The 17,556-nt window shown below is 40.3% G+C and overlaps 1 protein-coding gene across 3 annotated transcripts; it reads right to left on the minus strand.

Annotated features, from left to right (window-relative positions):
* Positions 1–4,411: 4,411 nt before the first annotated feature.
* tsen54 (TSEN54 tRNA splicing endonuclease subunit) lies at positions 4,412–13,321 on the minus strand. Of its 3 annotated transcripts, XR_010816820.1 has the most exons (12): positions 13,226–13,321; positions 12,276–12,434; positions 11,865–11,928; positions 11,370–11,453; positions 11,019–11,117; positions 10,847–10,899; positions 10,164–10,286; positions 8,978–9,612; positions 7,730–7,790; positions 6,975–7,091; positions 5,407–5,575; positions 5,079–5,165 (listed from the first exon to the last, which is right to left on the minus strand). XR_010816820.1 is itself a non-coding variant. In XM_066704790.1 (11 exons), exons 1-11 carry the CDS (start codon positions 13,285–13,287, stop codon positions 5,015–5,017), a joined length of 1,608 nt encoding a protein of 535 aa, XP_066560887.1. In that variant the 5' UTR covers positions 13,288–13,321; the 3' UTR covers positions 4,412–5,014. The 3 variants fall into 3 exon arrangements, 2 of the variants coding, with proteins under 2 accessions (XP_066560887.1, XP_066560888.1); XM_066704790.1 differs by lacking the exon at positions 5,407–5,575 and having other exon boundaries at positions 4,412–5,165; XM_066704791.1 differs by lacking the exons at positions 5,407–5,575; positions 13,226–13,321 and adding an exon at positions 12,925–13,203 and having other exon boundaries at positions 4,412–5,165.
* Between the last annotated feature and the right edge of the window lie 4,235 nt (positions 13,322–17,556).

Below are 17,556 nucleotides of genomic sequence, written 5' to 3' on the forward strand. Positions count from 1 at the left end.
TAAAAATCCTTACAGCTTTCAAGCACTAATGAAAGCATAATAGCTGAAACTTTTGCTACTATTTTCTTCACTTGAGCACTTTTGAGCACTTCCAGCACTTTAAGACCAGATTCCAGGGAGATGCAAAACAGATTAAGTATTTAATTACCTACAAAATACACTTGCTGTTGTTGATTCTAAAATAAATCAACAAATAACTAATCTTCAAATATTATAATGTGATTACAGATTATAATTACAAATATATAAATAGGAATATATTTGTCCCAGGTCTGATGAAAATGGCTAGAATAGACTGTCCACAGCTTTACAGTCCTAGAACTAAAAGAAAAGATTAGCAGAACATCCCAAGTTGAAAGGGGCTGTTTTTTCATTTTCTACTAGGAAGTCACTGAAGTGGATCATCAGGTTGAAGAGCGCAGATTCCAAGTTACAAGGCCAGGGCTCCCAAGATTATACTGGTGCTCTTTATGACTAGCTAATGGCTTAAATACAAGGGGCCCAGCCCATGGAAGGGGTTCTACAGGGAGCTGACTGTGTGTGTGTGTGTGTGTGCACTGTGAGGTGCCCGATAGCAGGGTCTGCTGCTGTGGCTACGTATCTGTTAAAAGCTGCTGATATAATTCTGTGCTGTGTGCAATAAATAAGAGCAAAGGTTACACTATAACACCATGGTGTGGCGGACACTAAATTGATCAAAATCACTTTGCAAGAGCAGTGCTGTTTTTTAGTAACTATGAAGTAAAACTAGTTTTCCAAACCCTTTTTGAACCGGCTTGCCTTGATGTTTTCACCAATGTGATGCTGCCTCACTTTGAACAATTTTAAACAATGGTTATCAATTCTATGATGCGTTTTCTCAATATGACAAAAAAAAAAAGTAGACTTAGTTAGACATCTATTAAGTTGAAAGTACATTTTATGGGGTAATTTGTACCCTTGATGCATATGAATTAATACACTGCAATGTATGTTCTTTTCAAGTTGTAGTTATATAACACAAACTTGAATATTTTTGACAATGATTTTACTTCTTAAAATGGCAGAACTTATAAATCCTCTATCTTTGGGAAGAGAAAAATACTAAGAAGAAGAATTCTGAGGCCTGATGGACAAAATTGGAGCATATTGCAAAGGGTAAATCTGTGGTAAAAAAAAATAAAGAAGCAAAAACATTGATCTTGCTGATTTTGTTGTATTTAATCATTACATAATAATATTGTATTCAAATATAGCTTCACAATGCCTTAATGCCAATCTACAAAATTGTCCTGCTTGGGCTGCTTTCTAAGTGCAATCTAACATGTTTTGGATGTACCAAGAGCATGTACTGACATCCAGTTTTGAAGTACTGACCCACACCCTAAATCATGTCATGTACCCATTATACTACCCGTACAGAATCGCGTATATATACAGTGAGGGAAAAAAGTATTTGATCCCCTGCTGATTTTGTACGTTTGCCCACTGACAAAGAAATGATCAGTTTATAATTTTCATGGTAGGTGTATTTTAACAGTGAGAGACAGAATAACAGCAAAAAAATCCAGAAAAACGCATTTCAGAAAAGTTATAAATTGATTTGCGTGGTAATGAGTGAAATAAGTATTTGATCCCCTATCAATCCGCAAGATTTCTGGCTCCCAGGTGTCTTTTATACAGGTAACGAGCTGAGATTAGGAGCACTCTCTTAAAGGGAGTGCTCCTAATCTCAGCTCGATACCTGTATAAAAGACACCTGTCCACAGAAGCAATCAATCAATCAGATTCCAAACTCTCCACCATGGCCAAGACCAAAGAGCTGTCCAAGGATGTCAGGGACAAGATTGTAGACCTACACAAGGCTGGAATGGGCTACAAGACCATCGCCAAGCAGCTTGGTGAGAAGGTGACAACAGTTGGTGCGATTATTCACAAATGGAAGAAACACAAAATAACTGTCAGTCTCCCTCGGTCTGGGGCTCCATGCAAGATCTCACCTCGTGGAGTTTCAATGATCATGAGAACGGTGAGGAATCAACCCAGAACTACACGGGAGGATCTTGTTAATGATCTCAAGGCAGCTGGGACCATAGTCACCAAGAAAACAATTGGTAACACACTACGCCGTGAAGGACTGAAATCCTGCAGCGCCCGCAAGGTCCCCCTGCTCAAGAAAGCACATGTACAGGCCCGTCTGAAGTTTGCCAACGAACATCTGAATGATTCAGAGGAGAACTGGGTGAAAGTGTTGTGGTCAGATGAGACCAAAATCGAGCTCTTTGGCATCAACTCAACTCGCCGTGTTTGGAGGAGGAGGAATGACCCCAAGAACACCATCCCCACCGTCACACATGGAGGTGGAAACATTATGCTTTGGGGGTGTTTTTCTGCTAAGGGGACAGGACAACTGCACCGCATCAAAGGGACGATGGACGGGGCCATGTACCGTCAAATCTTGGGTGAGAACCTCCTTCCCTCAGCCAGGGCATTGAAAATGGGTCGTGGATGGGTATTCCAGCATGACAATGACCCAAAACACACAGCCAAGGCAACAAAGGAGTGGCTCAAGAAGAAGCACATTAAGGTCCTGGAGTGGCCTAGCCAGTCTCCAGACCTTAATCCCATAGAAAATCTGTGGAGGGAGCTGAAGGTTCGAGTTGCCAATCGTCAGCCTCGAAACCTTAATGACTTGGAGAGGATATGCAAAGAGGAGTGGGACAAAATCCCTCCTGAGATGTGTGCAAACCTGGTGGCCAACTACAAGAAACGTCTGACCTCTGTGATTGCCAACAAGGGTTTTGCCACCAAGTACTAAGTCGAAGGGGTCAAATACTTATTTCCCTCATTAACATGCAAATCAATTTATAACTTTTTTGAAATGCGTTTTTCTGGATTTTTTTGTTGTTATTCTGTCTCTCACTGTTAAAATACACCTACCATTAAAATTATAGACTGATCATTTCTTTGTCAGTGGGCAAACGTACAAAATCAGCAGGGGATCAAATACTTTTTTCCCCCACTGTATATACTGACAAGGTGACAATTTAATTTTATAATCAAAAACTCTGTACAGTTCTCATTATTGTTTCAAAACTGTATGTACATCAGAAAAAGCTATATAAAATGCAACTATTACTGTGTATTACTGTCAGAATGTTTAGCCTTACTTGTGTGCTGAATAATTCACAAAACATTACATCAACGCCTAATATTGATAATTGCAGGGTGAGCACAGTCATCAGGACACTTTGAGGCAGGAAGCGAGATTAGACTATTTAAGTTAATTTTAAACCGAAAGACATTACCATCTAAGTGCAGCATTAGCCTTGATAAACTCAATAACGCCATGATAAAAATAATAAATAATGGCTGATAACACATTTGTATCACTATCATGTTTTACACTACTGACTTTGTGATCCTTCTCCTTTTATTTACAGCAAAGTCAATGTTTAGATTATATAAATGTATAATAATAACATATACACCGATCAGTGAATAACCAGCTCGTGATGAATCATGAGTTCAAGGTGTTGACTTGGCCTCCAAATTCCCCAAATCTCAATCCAATGGAGCATCTGTGGGATGTGCTGGACAAACAAGTCCGATCCATGGAGGCTCCACCTCGCAACTTACAGGACTTAAAGGATCTGCTGCTAACGTCTTGGTGCCAGATACCACAGCACACCTTCAGAGGTCTAGTGGAGTCCATGCCTCGACAGGTCAGGGCTGTTTTGGCGGCAAAAGGGGGACCTACACAATATTAGGCAGGTGCTCATAATGTTATGGCTGATCGGTGTATATACAATCTATAACCTTCTGTTATGACTTCCAAAAACATTATATGGGATCTCAGGTGGGGACTAAGGAGACACAAAGGCAGGTTACGATGCAAAACATGTTTTTTTTTTTTTATACTGTGCACAGTGATCAAATCCTTCTTCGCTCACACTCAAACAATAACAATAATACTCGCTGCTCCTACTCTCCTCCTGCCTCTCCACACCAGGAAACGGAACACATGCCTGTATTATCGCGGAAAGGAGCCAGTGATCGAGCAGCATCCCGGTCAGCTGCTGCTGCCTCCATCTGGGTCCAGGGAATGGCTGGTGCCTCACGGGGCGGCCTGCCCTAGTTCAGACTCATACATTGCTGGAATTGGAAAAAGTCTGAAGATATACAGAACCAGAAGCTTTCCACACAAACAGTAACAGTGGGCACATGACTCTGCTTTGGGGTGGGGGGGAGTCAGTACAAGTCCACAGCATACAACAGTACATTGGATCAGTACCAGGAAGACAAGCTTGAATGGTTCTTCTCAGACTGCACCGACACACTGACATGTATCAGAATGGTACTGTGGCATTATAAAGAAGGTGTGGGTCATTCTGTGATAATATAATGATTACATACAATCAGAGTAACATGGTAGGAGGTGTTTTTGTTTTATTTATTTTTTATGAGTTTTCAAATTCCCTATAAATCATAAGCTGAACAGGCTTTAAGCAACACATCTACTTGTTTAGTAGTTCTGTGGAGGCTGAGATGTCCTTAATAAGGAATTTAGCATTTAACTGAAATAGCCACCAACTTACACATCATATAATAGGACACTTAAGAACCTTTCAATGGTTGATAAATTCTCCCATTATGCAATAACAAAGCAAGGAAATTTCATTTAACAACCAAAGTAAAAGAGAAACTATGAGCCAGAAATGACAGCCAAGGAAATAAAATCTCACATATTGCATTTGGACTTTTCTGCTATGATGTTGTAACCCCTTTCTGCACAAGGAATGTAAATATTTATTGTGATTAAACTGGAGACAGGAGTTGATTTGTTTGCTGCTATGCCTATGTTAACTGGCTTCTTGAGTACTGGGGAAAAAAATAGCAAATGGTAACTATGGCAAATGAAGCAGTTTTTCCTTTGCTAAAGTGACAGATTGTCCCCTTAGACTGCATTATTGTAGTGTCCTGCAAAATTGCACTTCCAAGCTGGCTGCTGATCTTCTAATAACCTGCCTCTCCCTCAGTGACAGACATCTGTGGGCAGCTGAAAGTCCTTGAAGCAGTAGAAGGAAATGTCTCCACTGTCGACCACTGCAAAGGTCACTGGGATGTCTCCACTCTGGTAGGCCAACTGCTTTAATGTCCGCAAGTCTGGAACTGGTCCCTCAAAACTGCAAAAACAACAATGCAGTGCACAGTCAGCAGAGAAGATTTTGTTTGACTTCTATGCTCTCTTTTTTGGACATGACTCCCTCTCATTCCATTACATCTAGGCTGTGGAAGGCCGATATCAAAGATGCATCTTCTTAAGCAAGTATTCACCACACAATCTTTTTACCAGGCTGAGATTAGTTAAGACTAGAACCTTAGTCATGTAAATGGGTAACAGTAGGGAACAGACTTGATAGATACCTGTATGTTTCGCAAACGACCACTGTCCTTTACAGCTGCATCAATGTTGAACGTGGGATTGCGTATAGTCTAGGGAGTTTGTAACATGTCGCTCTCTGAACTTCTAACTTCTATCATTTGTGGTTACTGCATTCACAGTGAGCACAATAAGATCACCTCAAATGCCATCCTGTAGAAAAATACATTTCCACAGAAATTTACCATTAAGACTTGGATTTATCTCACTATTTCATAAAACACACACCTGGATCTTCAGCACCATGTGGTGGGAAAGCTGAGTAAATATACGAGTCAAAATTTCAGTTTTATTCACGTGACTCATTATTTTATATTGTTAATTTGTTGCCCTGGACATGGCGATTGTTTTGTAAGGAAGTGTATTGCTGTCACCTGAAAAAAAAGTTTTTTTGTTTTTTATATTATGGGAGCATGTTGCTGCCAGGGGATTTTTATTTTTATTTTTTATTTTTTGGCATGTTGTTGCCACGAAAACAAAGTGTAGTCCAAGACCATTTGTAGTTTTATGGGTAATCTCGACAGAACTGGATAGGAAGGATAGAAACTTAAACTAACATACTACTTGTGCGAGACATTGTAACACGACTCCTTCAGGATCCAGTATGTGAAGGTGGCGTCTGGTAGCTTGAGTTTCCACGAAGCTATGTTGACTGCATTTAAGGTGCATCATTTTATACCATGTAGCTTCCGTGTTTTCTGCCATCACAAGCAATGCTACTTAAGTAAAGCGGACATGTTTTTCTATTAAAACCCTTCTGAATGTTCTCATACTGAGCACGGTTCCGTTTATGTGACTCAAACATTATAATATATGTTTATGCTGAAGACCAAGGTTAAAGTAAAAGTGGACAATGTCTGACACACTTGCAATTCCTGTTTAGCTAGTGAAACTGGGCTCATATGGTATATGAGTACGTTACAAGTGACTTAACCACTCATCAGAAAAGTCAGTACAGTGTCAAGTCATGTTGTGGAAGCAGGTTTTTCGGTGTAGCGGGTTTAATACAGTCGCTATTAGCAGGTTGTCTGGTACGCGTTTCTAATTTGCTGCCACAAAATATACATTTTGTTTTTGTTTCATGACAAGACAACACAACACAATGACACATATCAGGCTTTTCACTAAAGAGACGCATTTGTAGAACGATTCGCAGGACCAATATAGTTTCAGTTCCTATCCAGTTCTGTAGAAATATGAATGGTCTTGGACTACATTTTTCTTTTGTGGCAACAACAAGCACTCCCCAAAAAAAAAAAATCCTCTGGCAGCAACAAGCCCCAAATATGATCCTTTTTTTTTTTTTTTTTCGGGCGGCAGCAATACATTTCCGTATTTTTGAATGTAAAGAAGAGACATTAAGATATGGCATACAAACACAACTTGGATTTAATTCCTAGCTCAGTATCAAGGGGAAAAATATTCAAAGCCACTCTGATAAAACTGAATTATGCAATATGTAGTCCCTTACAGCCTTTCACAAAGCATGTGCATTCATTTGCATATTAGCAAGCCAGCATTTGGGCTGCGATTCAAGCTGATGAGAGCTTACCTGCAGACACACATACGAGAATAAGGTTTCCCTGGATTCCTTTTCTTAAATTCTGCCACTGTATCTGCTTGGTAAATATCGAAGGAGATTTTCCATTGGCCCAAGGGGTCCACCAGCCTGCAGACACGTTAATACAATGATCTCCACATGTATACAACAAAATCAATAGAAATAGTGCAATGACAGTTTAACAAAATTCATGACTAGCCAGGGAGGTTTTTCATTTAATATGGCTTTTTAATGTTTAATAGTGTTTCTGTTCAACAGACACAGGTAACTATAATGCGTTTGTTCAAGTTTTATAACTTGGTGAGCTGTGTACAAAGCTAAGTCATGAAACAGAATGCAATACAAAAAGTAATAAAGTGAGCAATCGTGTTATATAAGTGTAGCATATTATCAAACACTACATTATTTTAAACAAAAGGAATTGTATAGGAATTGCAATGTATTTAAAGAGGAGACGTTGGCATGCATGTGACCACTACAAATGTATTTATTTTCCCTTGTGAGCTCCCAATGATTTAAGATACATTTGGAGAACTTACTCCAGTAAATTATTGTTCTATGGGCAATTAACAAATACACCTTCCAGAATGTTACTCTATCATGGTAATGGTCGGCTTTGATGGACAGTTTTTAACCCATGAACTTAATTACAGTACAAGCTCTAATTACTAAGTGTGCCGTCAACATGTTTTTAACCAGACTTTAGCACATGAAAAGCATTAACACGAACAGGGCAGCTAACTTACTGTGATACTCCATCAAGCAAGCGCGAGGGCTTTACCACACTGATCTTCTCCAGCAGCTCACCTGCATTTGAAAGCAGAGAAAACATGTTAAGCGTGATTGCAATTTCACTTTTATTTGATTCACTGTTTTTTTTTATTTAGGATCTACAACTACTTTTCCTATTTTTCACTCAATTTGGAATCTGCAAATATTGAGCCCAGCAGCCCAGTGCTTTATCAGAAAGAGGAAGGAGGTGAGGAAGTCCCACAGTCCCAAGTACTGTGCCAATCAGATGATTTGATGCAGCAAGAACTGATAACAGGCGACTCTCATATACCCAAGATATGCTGCTAATACTGACTGGTTACTCTAAATTTCCCTGAAGGCATGTGTGTGTGTTGCACTGTGATGGACTGCCTTGCACCACGTGTCTGCTGTGTTAGTCTCCGTCTCACCATGTCCCTGTAGGGGGTGAAGTGGTTATTGATGATGGATGAAATCCATAACCAGGTGACCTTGCTGCTGGCACCTGAGAAGCCACAGAGCAGCGCTGGGGTGTGATGGGCAGTCTCCAGCTGATTTCTACCCCACCAGCCAGTGAGCTAATGTGGGCAGGATCAGAGAGCACATCCAGGCTATCGGATGCCAGGCAGGGCTTTAACTGGCTGCGACACTTAAGAGCCTAATGTTTGTCCTGTTCCAAATTACAACTAATTCACAGAGATGAAAATCGATAGAAAATTAAGTCACTTAAGTGGCTCTAAGATTTCCAACTGAGATATCCATGTTAAACTCAGTTTCCCTGTTAGCATTAATATCCTGCAGCATTTGTTTGTTCGACTGCATTTGGGAGCTCAACCGCTGAAAAGGGGAGAAAAAAAAAAAAACACACATGGAGAAGTAATGGCTGCTTTGGAGAAGGACTGAAAACTAAATCAGTGACCTAAGTTGGTTTCGAAACCAACCATGTATAAACAATATATTCAAAAATATGTACTTTCAGTTCCACTTTCAAAAATATTTTAATTATTATAAACTATTTCATAACATTTTCCAGTAGCATATAATTCCGACTGTTTTCTTTATATATTTTGTATTCAATTTTTCCATCCTTGTAAATCAAGGATGTTGTGATGTTGTGATCAATGTTGTGATTTAAGGGTGCTGGTGGACAGCTCAATTGGAAAGTTCAGGTTGTCAGGAGCACTTTAACCTCTAATGATCATTGAGACACACGATTAAACAAACCGCGAGTTACTGAGCCCTACCAGTGGAAGTGGCTTGTCCAGGAGCAACGAGGGGAGTGACTGCCTCCTTCCACAGATGTGCGGGCCGATCTCTGCGGCTCCTCTGGCTCCGCCTCTTCAGCAGATCCTCGTACTCCGCCCAGCTCCTGCAGCGCCGCACCTCCTGGTCTGCGTTTACGCTCCTCCTGTATTGCCTCTTCCTCTCACGCTCCTGCTCCCGCCGGGAGAGACGCTCCTCCTTCAGGTTGACTTTTCGCAGCCAGGGGGTGATGTCACAGGCCCTGACCAAAATGCCCGGAGGGAGCAGGTTCGTGTGTGGGGCGGCCAGGCTGGTGAGCGGCCTGGAAGAGCCCAGATCTGGGAAGGCGATTTGATCAAAGTCCCACTTTGGCCCGGGCTGCTGGGAAGAGTGGCGCCGATTCCTTGCTGTGCCCTGTAGGGGGCGCCCTGGCCACCAGCTTCTCCCCAAGGCACTGGGGCTTGGCTCCTCCCCGATTGGCATTTCTGCAGTATGCTCTCCAGACATACCGCCCTCCTGCTGTCCTGGCTGGACAATACTTTTCAACTCCTCATTTGGCCTGCTTTCGTTTACACCCTGGCCTCCTTTCCACGCTTCTTCCTGCAATCCTGGCCCCACTTCCTGTTCTTCTTTCAGCCTGCCAAAGCCCCCATATTAAACCCCATCTGTTAATGCATAGGCCATCACAACCTGCTCCAATGTTTTTCTTAAAAAAAAAAAAGACTAGCTAATTTACTTCACTTATTCGAGAATGCATTTCATTTCATGAATCCATTTCTTCCTTATGCACTATTAATTGATTCTACAATAGCAGTGTGTTTTTAATTCCTGTGGGTGGGGCTGTCTATTCTAAAGTGAATCATCTGCCTGTAATTTAATTTTAAAAGTACAACATATTATTCAATAGTACAACATTGGCTGGTGTCACAGTCTCAGATTAGCACTGGACTTGAACTTTCCAAATGTTATTTTAGGTAGGGTAGTGCTAATTGAAGTCTATTAAACCGATTGTAAAAGTCTAGCAAACAATCCAGTTAAGCATATACAGCCTTGAGATCATATCATATAATGAATATTCATTCTTTGAAAATCAGGCAATGTCATTTAATATTGCGGTGGTGGTTGATTTAACCAGTTGTCACCAGTTTTTTTTTCTTGCTGTGTCTGTCAGATTGGTGTTGTACTCACCAGAAGCTGGGGCTAGGGTTAGGATTAGGGCTGGGGCTGCGTTTCCTCTTGAGCTGATGTCGGCCAGGCTTGTCTCGCTGTGGCTGCAAGTTCAGCTGTCTCTCGTACAGCGAGGGGACACAACTATAAAGCAGGGCACTCTGTTAAAATTGAGGGGGCAACAGCTTGGAAAGCAAACTGGTGGGCTTTGAGAAAATAACATTTTCAGAAACAAATTGGACGCAAATAGGAGATCCAAATAAAATCAGATCAGCAGTTTGATTTAGTTATGTCAGGTTAAATACAATCATGACGATAATTTAGAATCTATAATTATGTTTAGTTCAAACTTCCGAATCGTGAAATGAACTAGGCTTATGCTGGTATACTCTTTGAATGAAAGCTTTTAAAAGCAGAGTCATTTCAAACATCTCATGATTCAAATGCAATGAACCATTTTGCACATTTCAGGTTAAAGAGGTTTGGAATTAACCATTTGGTGTGAAAGAGTAGTATATAATAACCAGCTCTGCACACATGTCTTTCAAGGCTTAAACCCTTTAAAATGGACCACAGACATATAACTTCCCAGTAACATCAACTAGACTTAGAAAGGAAAAAGGTTTGTATTTTTCTCTCAGAAAAATCAGTGGAATGGTTTTTTGTGACCACTTGTATTGTAAAGTAATTATATATTCCATTACCTTGGGTCAAATCTGTTAACAATGTACCCCAGTCTTTTCAAATGACTGAACACCTGAAAAACAAAAGAAAACAAATACATTATACAGTTAACCACAAACAGAGCTGCATGATACCATTTAGATGTATAGTGCACCTTGAATAAAAACTGTCTTTCAGACTCTTGTGCCATACCTGGTACTGCTGCAAATTGACAGTGTCTTTGCCGAGTAGTAGTTCATACCCTTCCTGAACAGAGAGAGGTAGATCGCGGTAAAACACCTGCACGGTCCCCTGAGAAAAACAGGAAACAATAACTTTGTGTATGCATTAAATTATATATTATATGTATTTTTAAAGAAATATCATAGAAGATTGTTAAAATGACTCATGCTTTGTAAAGTCCGGTCATTGAGAAGCAAACAAAACAACGGGAGCAAATTCTTCAGGCAAATATAAACATGAATCTCCTGTGAAAATATTGCCATAATGCACATCAGCTACAGGGAAATCGGATGTGGAAGGTTGCAATAGCTACACACTCACACACTCCAGTAGATATAATGCCTCTTCAGGAAGGAGGAACTGCTTCCCCTGGTCTGAAAACCCCATGGTTTGCCAGAACTTCCCCTAGAAAGTAAATCACAAATTCACATGCGAGTCTGATTCCCTGACAAGCATTCATATGCCCTGAAGTAAAGTGGAAGATAAATTAGACAGCCTATGACATATTCGATTAACCAAAACTGCTATGAGAATGACTTCAATACTCCTGTCAGAATCTAAAATCTGCAGCTATTTGGAGTTTTAGTTCAGTTCATTGATAAAGCTTAGTCATGTTTGCTTGTAGGCTTCTGTTATGATGCCTTGGAAATGAAATACAAGTGCAGTCATTTTAACAGCTATAAAACTGAATTAGCTGTCTTGGTGTCCTTTTAATATTGCATTCAATATCCACACAACATGTTTCCCCTGTCTAAGTTGGGAAACTTCGGACAGAATTTGAACAGGCCTATAGCGTTTACTCTGTCAGATACTTACAGCTGGAGCTTTAAGTTCCACAACATTGTCAGAGGGAATCCATTCTGCTTTCACCAAGCTTCCACTAGGGACACATGCAAAACAAAAGTTTACAAACAGAAAACCACTCAGCTTCAGCCATGGGCCACCTTTCCTGCCTCTGTATAACAACAGCTTATTCCCAGCATCCACTGGGGTGGGTTGGAGTACTAACTACTATGTCCAAATGTGGTCAGTTGGTCTTATGGAATACCTTGATGTCTTTTACACACACAACACTGAATGCATAAAGAAGTGATTGGAGAATTATAAAACCGGCAGGACTGGGGTTCTCCAGGAACAGAGACTTGGCCTCCGCTGAACACGACCCATGCAGTGGAGGCTACATCTGCTGGGAACCCCTTACTCAAACGCTGCCCATGCTCTACTCACAGCCTCTCCACCCTCTCCTCTGAGATCAGGCTCCAGTGCTCTTCCAGGCTCCTCTCCAGACGCTCCTTTTGCTTGTGAGAGGAGTTGGGGAGAAAGTCTTTCTGGCCGCGCACTGGGATCTTGTGGCATCGCGATCGAGCAGCAAACAACTCTGAGGGACTGAACAATAAGAAAGCAGGTTCAAGCCAGAGCTCTCTGATTTACCCCCCCAGCTCCTGATCCCTAACTGTTAACCAAACTACCAGGCATTTCTATAGGTGTGGACTTCAGTCGCCTATAAAAGTCTCAGAGCAAAGCTGTATTACTATTTATCAATGCATTGATAAACTAGACAACCAATTAAGGGAAACATAATCCCTTAAGCAGTATGTAATTAAGAACAGGTTTTGAAGATGAGTCATGATCATAATTAACCAGCTTTACTGGCTTTCCACCCAAGTACAAAAACATAGTTCCTGGTTCAATTTACTTACCAGACAATAGGTTTGTAGAGCATTATTTTAGTACAAACAAACAGGAAGTCAATTGGGTTTCTATAAATAATATTATTCTATTACTATAAAGTACAATGATGTTTGCCTAATTGCTGATTTTAAATGATCTGAAACGTTGTGCAGGTCTATTACTACGAATCATACTCTTTATTTACCATAACATGATGCTTTCTTTCCCGCTGTGAAGTTCACACAAGCACAGAAACGGTGTCGATACAGCGTGTTATTAAATGAGTGTGCATACATGAACATAACAGCGACAGTTACCCCCAAAATAAAGTGTTTATCAAACTCCGTGAAACTGCAGTGTCGTGCTGTTGACACTGCACTGGTGTCTGACACACGTGTCTCACAGACCGTCCGCCCAGCACGAACAGAGGAGCCTCAGCTTTCAAATTAAACAAGTAAATAACTCCAACCCCCCGATCCACCTGAGCACGACTGTGTATCCATTACCTGAGTAATTCAGCACAGAAACCTGCAGTCGTGCTTTCCGCCGCCTCTGTAGAGTCTGCCATGTTGCAGGAAGCCCACCGTCTGCGCGCTTCTGGGTCCTAATGCCGCTCTGAGCAATATCGCCAGTATACAACGCGTTTTAACATGCATGTAAGGTGAACAACTCCTCACTTGCACGCAAATTAAAGGAGTGCTTTTGTGCATACTGAGTGATATTGAAATACATTTGCATTTATTTTTAATAAGGAGTGCCCAAGTTGATAAACAGATGTATTCCACACGTTTGGTAGTAATATAACTTGCCTGCATGTCAGTTTTATAGAAGAAGCATTTTGAGTTTTTTATTATTATTATTATTATTATTATTATTATTATTATTATTATTATTATTATGCCCTATTCGTTAATCAAAAGTAAAATGTAGACCAAGTGCAGACAACAACGTATACCGCTAGAGGGCAGCAAAGACTACTATATAAAAATAAAGATTGTCTCAAAGCAGTAAGTTGAGTTCATATTATGTTTAGAGCTGTCGTTAGGGCTGGGATAATGTGGGAGGCTGACGTCTCCCGTGGGTGCTGTGCTATTAGTCACACAAATTGCTGTAGCCTAGTCATAGCATCTTTATTCACATTTTAAGTTTCTGGACTTCAATTTTAGATTAAGGCCTACACCAAATCAAAACTTTGACCCGCTCGCTAATAGCAAATTATAGAGCAGGGCTTTATGGCCAGGTGTTTTTAAGGACAGAAGACAGACCCTTCTAACACAAAATTAAACTACCATGAGATACAGTTCTATAAGTTTTGATTAGCAGGTGGGATCAAAGTGTTTTTCTAGTCCTAAGATTGCATACATTATTTTTCAGGTAATTTATTTTAATTATTTGAAGGCTAGTAGAGTAGAGATGGTGAGGGATTCCTTTGTGTGTAGAGGAGCAAGAAAACAAGATACCTGCATTAGGTTTTAAGATACTAAGTGGGAGCTACAGACTTACTACGTTAGCCAACTGTCATAATAAACTGATATTGTAGTGCAGTTAATCTGTGCCAGCACCCCAACCATTCCCGCTTTACCTGAAGCAGGATTAGCACACTCACATCCAAGAGTTTAAACGAGCGAAGCCCACAAATCCATCAAGCGGTTTGTAAAATGTATTTGTTTGTACAATCTGTTATCTAAAGCCTTCATTTGAACTAAATGAAGTCATAGTATCCCAAACGTGCTGCAGCCCTGGGATTTCCTTTAACCTGAGACATAATGATTAACATGGCAGTGGAGTAACACTCTGCCGCCGGTATGTGTCGGCTCTGGCCCCTCGCTGTTGTCAGGTGAAGTGGTTTTGCTGCGAGGCGTCAATGTTTAATCAGCCTTTAATCACCTTTACAGAGCAAATAATGAGTTTAGGTCTAGGGCTCAGGCTGTAATCGTGTTTATATCGGACTGCCCAGGGGGGAGGGTTTGGGGTGGGGGGGTTGGCAGGAAGAAAACGGAGGTACAAGAAACCTGCCTTTAACTTTAATAGCTAATTACACAGAGAAATAGAAAGCCAACCAAGACAAATCTCAAATCTTATCTGTTCCAGTGTGATGCAGAAGTTGTATCTACAGCAAATTCTGTTTGGCTACTGTTTTCTAAGTTGTCTGAAAGTACTGCAACTTCTAAAACCCAACCAAATTGCTATAATCCACTCCAGGGCAGACTTAATGTACAGTCAGTCCTGGGGCAGGTAATAACAACGCTGATTTCTGTGGTTGTAATCAGCTTGTTTACAATAAAGACTGACACATCTAGCTTTGTATAGGTGATTATGAGGACATGTCATAATGTTAATGAAAATGCAGGTTAATTCAAAAAGCCTTCCATAGGCAGATGATGTTCTGCTTTTTGCAATGAACCCTGCAAAGCCAGAGCCCAAAAATGTGCCACACATCTTAATCACTCTCTGTCAATCACACACCACATGACAGACTGTCCATAGCTTTTACTGGGCAGCCACCCCTTGTTGCCCTGTCCTTTCATTAACTCTTGACAAGTTAAGCCAGTTTCTATTAACCTGGCTGGGTAGATTGTTACAACCCCCCACCACTCCTTGAGTAATGATGTGTATCCAGTTTTATGTTTTTGTTTGTTTATTAGTGTGGTTTTTTTACCTTCTAAACGTTTTTACTGTGAATCACTGAACAAAATAATATTCCGGTGAATTTTTGAAGGGATTCTGTTAAAAAAGGAGTACATTTCCCATGCCTTCTGTAACAGAGAGGCCAGCAGCTTCTCTCACTTGAGGCGTGAAGACTGAGTATGTGACAAGTGCTGCACACCCTGTAAACAGCACACAGGTGCCCGGGCTGTGTTGTCCATTGTCACTGTTGTCAGGCTACCCTGTATTCAGCCGTGGCTGGGTGGGTGTCTGTCATTGTCACAGTGTCACAGCTCTGTCGGAATGTGTACTGGGAAGGAAGAGCCAAGCTGCCAATTGAGAAGGAAACAAAAAACACCTGACACAAAAGATTTGCACTTTAGAAAAAACCTGTTGCACTCTGGTGATACTTATTACAGCCACCCTACCTGTTTCTGAAGAAAAAAAAAAATATATATATATATATATATATAAATCAGGGACACATTTATTTTATTTTGCATCTGTATATAACTTTATTGTTCAATTTACTTGACATTAACATTGTTCTAGGCATGTGTGCATATTGTTTTCTATGGAATGCAGTTATATAAATGATTTTATTATGTTCTGCGCTCACTTTATCATGTTGCTTAATATAGAACACTGTTAAAAAGAAAAATAAGAAAACACATATAAAACTCCTATATATAAAAGACAAATCTTAATATTATTGCTGGCTGTTTATGCCAATAAAATGCCACAGAAAAAATAATCTATTCAAAGATTTCTAAGTTCTAGAATATTGTATAAAGAGTTAAGGCCGATTACACTCCATTGCCCGACCGTCGCTCAAGAGCAAAGCTACTGGCGATCATCGTTGCCATGTCGCTGTGCAGTTTATTCTTTCTGGCAACAGTCACCCAGCTCAAGAACGACAGTCTCTGGTCGCGTCACTGAGAGTTCAAATCAACTGAACTTTGACCTTCACATCAGCAGGATATCGAGTCAAGACCCACAAAACCTTTCACAGAGATTCAAAAAGGGGTCTAATAACTCTCAGATTTCAACAGGGTGTTTAATAAAAGAGTGAAAAGCATTTCTCAGAATATTAGCATTATAGACAATCTATTCTAGAAGCATCCCTGCTTTTCTCAGCCACCTGCTTGTCCCGTAAAGAGATGATAGTTTACCAATATGGAGTGCTTTGCAAGTCAATGTTCCCTAACAAAGAGAGGCTGGAAGTTTAGAACTTGTTGAATGTTAAATTCCAATTAAGGGGATGTTATTATGGGATTAGTATGTCAGATTTTGAAGGCACTCTGAAAACTCAATCAACTGATTGGCTTTCAAAGAAACTTGAGCTTAGGAATGGAAAATTAGTTGATGGAAGCTGGCAACACAACTCTAGGGTCATGTTCTAATTTATAATATAAATCATTTCTTATTTTACAGTCATGACAGGAACACAGACGACTTGTTCCTTTACAATACTGGGAATCTGCTTTACCTTTAAACAAGAAAAGTGTCTTCTAACTAAGCAAGATGAAAACATCCTGAGGAAGAAGAAATTGAGAAGAAGGGAAGTTATTTTTTTACGTAGCTGGAAGGTGTACTAGAATTACACCTGGGAATGCTTCATAGTAAGATATCGGTAAACCTCAGCCCTTCTCAGAGGAGGATGTACCTGTCTTTATCTTAGCAGGTGTTGTTTTGAAGCTAGCCGAGTGCTATTGAAGCCAAGGAAGCAGCCATTACTAGAACATTTGCACGTTAGGTAATGTTAGGATCTGAAACACACCTCAGAGTAAACACAAGCCCAGGAAATAAATTCACACCTTGTCACAGCCCAACATAGCCAGGTAATGCAAACTCATTTTCAACTTTCACACTAGCTTACTGCCTTTTCCCATAAAGTATCATTGAGAATGGAATTGATGCTGGGGCGCATTCACAAACTCTCCTTTTCCGTTTCCTAAAATTCTAAGTATGCCCAATTACGATTGGGTCAAACCTGTAGTTATAAATATTATGATTTATTTGTTTATTTATTTGTCTTTATATATTTTTTAATACTTTGCAGATGTTATGTGTGAATCAGATTAGAATCAGAAATTATTTTGCAGTGTAATTACAACAATGTCAATTTTCAAAGGTCTGGACAGAGTAAAAACGAACGAGTTTAGTATGTCATCTATATAGTGTACTTCCT

This window comes from Amia ocellicauda, chromosome 5 (genome assembly GCF_036373705.1).
Source record: "Amia ocellicauda isolate fAmiCal2 chromosome 5, fAmiCal2.hap1, whole genome shotgun sequence".
Taxonomy (NCBI): Eukaryota; Metazoa; Chordata; class Actinopteri; order Amiiformes; family Amiidae; genus Amia; species Amia ocellicauda.